The sequence below is a fragment of the Carlito syrichta genome, unplaced genomic scaffold (genome assembly GCF_000164805.1).
Source record: "Carlito syrichta isolate Samal-C Ts95f unplaced genomic scaffold, Tarsius_syrichta-2.0.1 Scaffold130554, whole genome shotgun sequence".
NCBI classification, from domain to species: domain Eukaryota; kingdom Metazoa; phylum Chordata; class Mammalia; order Primates; family Tarsiidae; genus Carlito; species Carlito syrichta.
The window spans coordinates 708461-718094 of NW_007074650.1; the positions used below are offsets into that span (position 1 = coordinate 708461).

At 35.9% G+C, this 9634-nt stretch overlaps 1 protein-coding gene across 2 annotated transcripts in view; it reads right to left on the minus strand.

The window, feature by feature from the left end:
* LRBA (LPS responsive beige-like anchor protein) overlaps positions 1-9096 on the minus strand; it is a 216927-nt gene extending 207831 nt beyond the window's left edge. For both annotated transcript variants that reach the window (XM_021708074.1, XM_021708075.1), the window contains exons 1-2: positions 8979-9096; positions 3527-3639 (exon numbers count right to left, since the gene is read on the minus strand). In XM_021708074.1, the coding sequence (XP_021563749.1) occupies positions 3527-3639; positions 8979-9048 (183 nt within the window). In that variant the 5' untranslated portion in view covers positions 9049-9096. The remainder of the gene's footprint in view (positions 1-3526; positions 3640-8978) is intronic.
* Between the last annotated feature and the right edge of the window lie 538 nt (positions 9097-9634).

Here is a 9634-nt window from a genome sequence, read left to right on the forward strand (position 1 = left end):
ACCACTTTCTCTGATGTCAGAAAAGAAGTCATGTCTGAACTCCGTGAAGGACACTGGATATGAGGAGTGAACTGCCATGGACCTGTCATGTTGGACTCTGCAATGATCCTCTGATGAAAACTATAAATCACGGGGAGCCTTGCATTTCTACTGCAAGATTTGGTACTGAATAGAACTTTATTTAAATACTTCACTGTGGTCTAAGATAGATTTAGGAGAGTTGAGATAAAGGACTATGTATGTTCTTGAAAACAGTCAGTACTCAGAGCAAGAAATCTGGTGTCCTGAGAATTTAGAGTGACCTAGAGTGATTAATGGAGCAACACTGATTCAAGGTACAGACCAGGTAGAAGCAACACAGAATCTTCAGATTAAAGGATGTAAACATTCATTGGGTACTGCTAGAAATTGCTACAGAGTGGAGTTTTAGAAAAAAGAAGGGACTTTCTGCCCACCTAAACAAATGAAAGCGGGAACTCAGTTCTTATACCCTAAAAGAAATATGACCCTAAATTTAAATTGGAGGAATCAGTTTGAACTCATGATGTATTTCATTTTAAATTTTTCCCTAGCTCCCTCTAAAAAGGAGAGGGAAATAATGACAAATCCAGTAGCAACAAGCATAACAGATCAAACTGTGGTTTCCAAATACTATTTCCCACTAAAATGAGTCCCATGAGGACTCTCAAAGAAATAGATGATTTTAGATCTGGGCTAGAAGTTGTGAGGGTGAAGACTTATCAAACCAGAGAGCATGGAAGTTATCAAAAACGACTAACTTTGTGTCAGAGTTTCCAGTGACCAAAGAAGGAACAACTGAGAATCAATAAAGAGAATAATAACTGCAGTGGATTGAGACATCAACTACATTTAAATCTGTAAGTTCATAAAAATAGTTATTTCATAGTCAGTTGGGTACTACCAGAGGATGCTAAGAACCAACTCAATATTTTAAAACTGGTATATAAGAGAAAAATTAAACTTTTATTCTGCCTTTCCTATGAGATGTGCCTAACAGCCGATGAGGGGAAATGTCTCTCTACAGAAAGAATCCCAAAAATAAATGAAACAAAGATGACAGAATTTAAGCACACTATTTTGCAATGCTTACCAAACTAATGAATCCATGTGTTAAATACCAGTGACTACTGTTATCATAAAAAAGAAATAGATATTATCTGTGTTCTGATAGGATATAAAAATGTCCTATAAAGCATATTAGCCAAAAATATTGAATCAGCTTCTAGAACCAACTACCAATTTCTACAAAATACAGAAGAACATGTAAGACTATACCACAAGGATGAAATCAGCAAAATCCACTCTAGAAGAAAATCTACAAGACAATATGTTTCTTCAACTTGTAAATTAAAAAGAAAAAAGGAACGGAAAGTAAAATCTATAGATTAAAAACACTTAAGAGATATATCAACTGAATGTAATGTATGAAACTTTTATTGGAATTTTGATTTAAATAAGCAAACTAAAAAGAATGACCAATGTTATTCAACTGGAAATAATATTTAATAATATTAAGAAAATATTATTAATATTTTAAGTGTGTTAATGGTACTACAACTGAAATTTAAAAAGAGAGACCTTAGCTTTAGAAGTACAGACAGCAATATTTATAGATGTAATAATACGATGTGCAGCATTTGGCTAAAAGTTATATGAGAAAGGGGAAAGAGAATACGATAAAACAAGTCAAAAAGTTGATCATTTTTTAAGCAGGGTACATGTGAGTTTCATCTGCTATTTTGTCTACTTATCTATGTGCTTGAAATTCTCTATAATAAAAACCAAAAGAAATATAACCTTCTCTTAGATCCCCAAATAATGATTCTGAATACTATATCTATTGAAAATCCAAGACAGCAAAAGAAAGTTCTTGAAGAACTGCTAGAGACATGGAAAAATACTTATCAAAAAATTTTAAAAACAATATATACATACATATATAAATACATACATCCATAAAAAAACTCAAATAAAGTGAAAAAATATAATTATTCCTTACTGATGTGTGGTAAATTAGGATACATTTTTATTTTCTTCTTTACATGTTCTAGTACTTAAAAAATCTAATGTAGCTAATGATAACATTATGCAACTGGAAAAATATCTTATATATTTTCTTATTTAATTCATTTAACACATTTTATTTTTTTTTCTCTATTTTAAAGATGTGGGATATAATTCAAGGTCAGGTATACAAATGTTCATTACGCAGGTACCCTTGTTAATGAGGTATGCATCTCCCTTCCTCTGGCAGTTTCCCACTACTGCCAATCCCACCCTCCCTCCCCTTGCAGTTTCCCAGTACTGCCAATCCCTTTCTTACAGTATTACGATAATTGTTCAAGATTCGCTTATGAGCGAGATTATGGTACTTTGTTCTTTGTTTCTGTCATTTAACACATTTATTGAGTGGCAGATACCGTGTTAGGCAGGGGGAAACAATGGTGAACAGGAATGATATCATTATAAAGCTCAGTGAAGGAGCAAAGAAGAACCAAAACAAGTCAGTAGAGTATGCATACGCAAATGCAGGATATGGTAGGTGATATGAAAGAAGCAGAGAGTAAAATATCAGGGAAGGAAGGCAATTAATAATGGTATATCTGCCAGGCTCGGTGGTTCAGCCTGTCATCCCGCGCCTTTGGGAGGCTGAGGTGAGTGGACTGCCTGAGCCCACGGGTTCGAGACCCACCTGGGCAGCGAGACCTCATCTCTACAATAAATCAAAAAATCAGCCGGGCGTGGTAGCGCATGCCTGTAATTCCGGCTGCTTGGAAGGCTGAGGCGGAAGGATCGCCGGAGTCCAGCAGGTCGAGGCTGCGGTGGCTGGGAACAGCAACTGCACTCCAGTCTGGGTGACAGAGTGAGACTCCAACTCAAAAAAATAAAAATAAAAATAAAATAAAATAATGGTATATCTGAGGAGGTGACCTCCAGGATGGAAGAGAGTCAGCCTCTTGCAAAGTAAAGACATGAAACATTAGTCAGAGAAGCAAAGCTCTGAATTGAGAAAGATTTATTTGCTATTCACTGGTAAGTGAAGAAAGGTCTAAAGAGTTACATAATTCAAAATTGGATTTAAAGAGGACCCATTCTGTTGCAGAGAGGAATGGACAAGAGAAGGAAGTAACAGGGAGATCAGCTAGGCGACCTGGGGTGGGTGTGGAGTCTTTATGTAAGAATACCAGCCATGACAGTCTTCATATGTTTTATCAAATATTAACATCCTTGGAAGAAGTTCACATTTGGTGATAAAATCTTCTTGAATGTATATGAAAACATGAACATAATGCAATATTCTTAACTGTCATCAAAAACATCATGTAAAGGTTATCAAGTATATTAAATTTTTCAATTTGAAAGTACTGAAAGTATATTTAAAAGATAAATATATTAGTGGTACAATTATATTTAAAAGATTTTTTAAGTTACATAAAAATAAATAAAGACAGATTTCTTTCTAAATGCAAGACAATTATATTTCAGATGATTACTAAGAAATTACCTTTGACAAATCTCTGAAGTTGCTGGGCAAGGTAAGATCCAGTTCTTCTGATTCGTAGTTAGTGATGACCCAGGGAAACACTGGATACTGATTTAAGTCATTGTAACTTCGTCCTTGTTGGGGAAAAAAAAGTCACTCTTGATTTATTAATTTATTTTTTAAGAGAGAGAGTCTCAGCCGGGCTCGGTGGCTCAGACTGTAATCCCGTGCCTTTGGGAGGCTGAGGTGAGTGGATTGCCTGAGCCTGTGAGTTCAAGACCCACCTGGGCAGCGAGATCTAATCTCTACAATAAATAAATAAATCAGCCAGGCATGGTAGTGCATGCCTGTAATTCTGGCTGCTTGGAAGGCTGAGGCAGAAGGATCGCCAGAGCCCAGCAGGTCGAGGCTGCGGTGGCCGGGAATGGCCACTGCACTCCAGGCTGGGCGACAGAGTGAGACTCCAACTCAAAAAAAAAAAAAAAAAAGAGAGACGGTCCCATTCTGTTACCTAGGCTGTAGTCCAGTGGCGTGATCATAGCTCACTGCTGCCTTGAACTCCTGGGTTCAAGCAAGCCTCCCATCTCAGTCTCCCAATGAGTTGGGAGTATAGATGTGCCACCACTCCTGGCTTATTTTTTCATTTTTTGTAGAGACGGGATTTCACTATGTTGCCCAGCCTGGTCTCAAACTCCTGGCTTCAAGTGATCCTCCTAACTCGGCCTCCCAAAGTACAGGGATTACAAGCATGAGCCACTGTGCCTGGCACACTCTAAGTTTATAATTTAAAAAATTAGAAACAGATTCAATTATGTAATTTATTAAAAATAAGAAAATACAACTAAAAACTTTGGAATGCCAAACACTGTTCTAAGGAGTCATACTTGATCCTATTTAATCCTCACAATAATCCTGTGAAGTCAGTATCATACCCATTTTTTTTTTCTGAGTTGGAGTCTCACTCCGTCGCCTAGGCTGGAGTGCAGTGGCACACTCATGGCCACCTCAGCAATGACCTGGTGGGGTTGGGCTCTAGCGATCCTTCCGCCTTTATCCCAAGTAGCCAGAACTACAGGTGTGCACTACCATGCCTGGCTAATTTTTTTTATTTATTGTAGAGATGAGGTCTCACCATGTTGCCCAGGCTAGTCTTGAACCTGTGGGCTCAGGCAACCCTCTCGCCGAGGTCCTCAAAGTGCTGGGATTACAGTCTTGAGCCACCGTGCCCACCCCATCCACATTTTTGTAGATGAAAAAATTGAGGCTAAAAGGGTTAGGTAACTTGTCCCAAATCACACAATTAGTAACAGTCAAGTCATGTTTAAATTCAAATACTCTGGTCCCAAAGTTTATACTTTTTTAAATGACACAACTATTTTTCATTACTTGAAAGCCTACCCCAAGTAAAATACTTTTTAGTAAGATTTTAAAAAATAATTTGCAATTCTAACCTGTACAATGACCACTTACATATCTAGTCCTGAACTGTACCCCATATCTTTCAAATAAATTTGTAATTCTCATAGAGATATTCAAAACCACAATCCTTTTTCTATCACTCATTAACCAACCAACCAACTAGTTAACCAAGTTTAAGTGACTAAAACATGTGGACATTCACTAGTCATCTGTAAAAAGAGGGGGACTGTACAAGTAACTCTGAAATTTCTGTGGCAGTTTTCAAATTCTATAACCCTTTGAAAATAATGTACAGCATTATCAGTGTTGCTTCTCCTACCCCCAAAATGCTGCCACATGCTCTTTGATAGCTCTTCTAAAGTAATGACATTCAGTGACATATTTAAATCTATTAAAAATAGAAATTAAAACAAAGAATGAGGTAGTCCTTCTCTATATGCACAGCAGTTTTCTGGCTGTCACCACTCTAGGAAGATAGCATAGTAGATGAGATCATTGTTCCTGGAATCAAAATACTGGTGTTTGAATCCCAATTCCTATTTATTAGTCTACAACATCTTTTTAGTTAGATTTAATGTGAACACACTTTTAGGGCTAAAATACAAGGAAGACAAGTATATTAATATTGCTTGAATTCCTTTCTTATTTTATATTCTATTATCTCCATTCCTTTTTCTTTCTCAAACATATACTGATGTCATATTACTATGTAGTTGAATATTAAAGGAGGTCTCTACATAGACTCTTGGCATCTAAGCCCTCTGTAAGAGCTAACGTTTTTAACTTTTCATTTTACTCAATTTATCTTGAGGTTGAAACTTATTAGTTCTTTTTTCACTGACCTGAAGACAGTCGTACCTAAATGTTAGTAAACAGTAAAATCCTCATTAGGTCCCATCTGCTTAAATAATCTGAAATAATCAAAAGTTTACTGTACCTTAAAAAAAAGAAGAGTATGCATCTGCTTAGTGTAATCAGACTTTTAATTGAGTTAAACTCAACAGATAGCTAGCAAATGTCTACTGACTGCCATTTGGGAAACGTATCATATCATGAGAACCTATATGTGGCACATATAATAGATAAAAGAAATCTTAAATAACATGAGATTTAATCTCATCTTCCAATGTACATAAAAACCATCAAAAACAAATTATTGATTCTATTTCTTTAAAAGAATCTATAGGGGATATATTCAAAAGGCACTGTATTTATAACAAAAGCTATTAGAGAGTAGGTCATTTCATACTCATATCCATAAGATATGATCCATATCATAGCATAATATTGCTCCATAATCATTGGCCCATAATCATTATTATCTAGTCAATCAATAAGAATTAACTGATTTACTATATGCAAAAATATGTGTATTAAACTTGTTGTATAATACTATCTCGTACTATTTAAAAATCCTTTTAGTCACTAGTTATATCGGTCCTACAAATTGTAACATAACTTCATATTTTCTTCATTCCTTTCCCTCAGTTGACTGTTAGATAACTTCCCCCTAGCTGATAAAATTTAGACCTTTCAATGCAGCCTCCAACTTTCAATTATTCATAATACTCCCTTCTCCACTTCTCTAGGAGGTTCTTTTCTATGCTAAGAATAATTCCTTCACCGGAGCTCTTGAAACCGTCTCCTTCGTAACTTGAATTGTTATTCTTTCTCTCTCCCCCTCTTTTGAGGTTTCTGCCCTCTGCCCTAACCCATGCTCTCTTTACTAATACATTTAAGAAAATTATAATCTGTATCTAAAGTTCCCATTTCATCACCAATCATTTAGTCCTCATAATCAACAATTTTTGCTTGCTTTAAAAACGAACCCTCATGAAGTAACCAGTAAGACCTCAAATGCCAAAACCAGAGGCGTGTCCTATACTCATTCTGCATTCTCCCTTACCACTCTAACCTTTGACACAGGTGACAAACGTCATTCCTCTCTTTCCCCTTGCCTCTCAAGAGATATGACTTACATCTGTTCTCCTCCTCCTACGTCTACAAATTCTGGGGAAGCTCATTCTTTTTTTCTCCTTTACTAACTTTCCCTCTTTCTTCTCATACACAGAAGCACTCCCCAGGCCTCATCTCTCTGCATTCTGTATTATCTGGCTTGGTGAATTCATCTCTCTCAGTGATTTCCTCTCTGCACAGATGAAATTCAAAATACCCTCTATGACCTATACTTCAAAAACTCTTTCTAACACTTTAACTTGAAAGCCTTGCCAGTACAGTAACATTATCTTTCCCTAGATTTAAAAAAAAGATTTTTTTTGAGTTGGAGTCTCACTCCGTCACCCAGGCTGGAATGCAGTGGCACGCTCACGGCCACCACAGTGTCTACCTGCTGGGTTCAGGCGATCCTTCGGCCTCAGCCTTCCAAGTAGCCTGAACTACAGGTGTGCGCTACCACGTCCGGCTAATTTTTTATTTATTGTTGACATTAGGTCTCGCCAAGTTGCCCAGGCTGTTCTCGAACCCGTGGGCTCAGGTAATTCCCTCACCTCAGCCTCCCAAAGTGCTGGGATTACAGGCCTTAGCCATCGAGTCCAGCTGATAAAAAATGTTTAACTTCTTTTACCATTACTGGCCCTGCCATTTCTAGTGATTTTCTGACATTTCTCACCTACCCCCTACATTCAGTCAGCTGCATGTCAAATGTTGGCACCTTGTGAATTATTAAGTAATGCGATACTTCCCTTTAATTCCCAGTCACCACTCTAATGAAAGCACCCATTACTTTTTTTTTTAATGAAATTGCTCCCTTTGTTCTCTGTCTAGTATTTCTCCATTCCAATTTATCTTACATACTGCCTCCAAGTTAATTTTTCATGCAGTTCTAATATCACTTAGGTGCTCAAAAGTTTCCCAAGGAACTGAATGTTCACTCCTCAAAATGACAGAAAATCCTCCACAATGTCTTCACACTAACATTTTCATTTTTTCTGATTATATCTCTATGAATATATACTTTATGCATGCACACACACAGTATATATACAAATAACACTATTAATTGTTTTTTAGGTACACGTTATATTTTCCGATCTTTGTATGTGTGTTATAATCCAGTTTTATATGCAATGACTACTACTCTCTCAACTACCTCTTCTGCTAGTCGAACTAATTTCCATCCTTTTTTTTGAGTCGAGGTCTCACTCTGTCACCAAAGTAGAATGCAGTGGCATGATCATGGTTTACTATAGCATTGACCACTTGGGCTCAGGAGATCCTCCCATCTCAGCCTCCTAAGTAGCTGGGACTTCACGTGTACACCGTCACACCTGGATAATTTTTTAATTTTGTAGAGATGAGGTTCTTGCTGTTTCCTAGGCTGATCTTAACCTCCTGGACTCAAGCAATTCTTCTGCTTCAGCTTCTGAAAGTACTCAGGCATGAGCCACCATGCTCAACCATAATATCTATCCTCACATGACCATTGAAATCTGTCCTTAATTTCTCCTTACTCCCACCAACTGGGTGAATAGAATTTCCCTCTCTGCCATTTAAATCACCACAGCACTTTGAATCTCTTTTGTTGAATCTATACCCCCCTTGCTCTAGAATCATGTAAATACTCACATTTGTACTTAAAATGAAAGTTACCAACCTTATCCTGTACACATCTCCTTTATGTCTCAAATATAAACTATGTCAGGATGTTTTTTACTTAGCATGTTACCCACATTTTTTTTCTATGTTGCATTTCGTTGTTTCATTATTAATAACATTTCTTAGTAATAGGTTCTTAAGACTTTATAGTGTTCTTCATTCCTACCACTCCATAAGTTTATTCTTACTATATGAAATAACTGTAAATTCTCATTCTCTCTTTTTCCGAAAAAGAGTTTTTATATTCATTTAGAATTTATCTCAAGTAGTCAACTCTCCATATATAAAACTGAAAACTTTATTATATACTTTTGATAAGGCATTCTAGCAGTAACAATGGCAGTGAAATAGCTACTTATACCAGTAATTGAAATAATCTAACCATATTGCAATTAATAATTTATTGTTTGAAATAAGTCAATGTGTGGACTAAGATTACCTGCTATTGTGTTGAGAAAAATCAAGTACTCAAAATTTGAAATCTCTCTGTGTTGCCATCGCTGGGTCATATTAGAGGCTTTGAAAAGCTGGCATGGACTAGCTAATGAAATACGCCTACAAGAAAAAGAATTCAATGTAAAATCAATTTAAACTTCAGATCAATTATATCACAATAATATATCATGAATTATCTTTGCTTAGTCATTAATAATGAAATTGATAGTTCAGAAAAGTTCTATTCACATTAAACTACTGAACACTAGTGATGTTTCTATCTGAAATTCAAAGTTAAACAAATGATTTGGATTAGCCACAGGTCTATGATATATGTTTTACTCATTCAGGTGAGCTGTCATTACATTATAACACCATGATAAAATACAGGTCCCACAAAGGTTATTTAATAGCAGTATATTAATAATATACTGGAATAAAAAGAAGGAATTATAATAACTGAGAAATACATATAAAATGTTATTCACATGTCTCTATCAGTTTTAAAAGTCATCTCTTAAAAACACACATTTGTACATTATAAATTTTATTATATTTGCATATCCCTTGCAACAAGAAGAAAGATGATAAAGGTAAAAGAAATTATCAACATTTTAAAGTAGAGATTAATAAAAAGGTTAATTTTTCTATGGTCTGTTA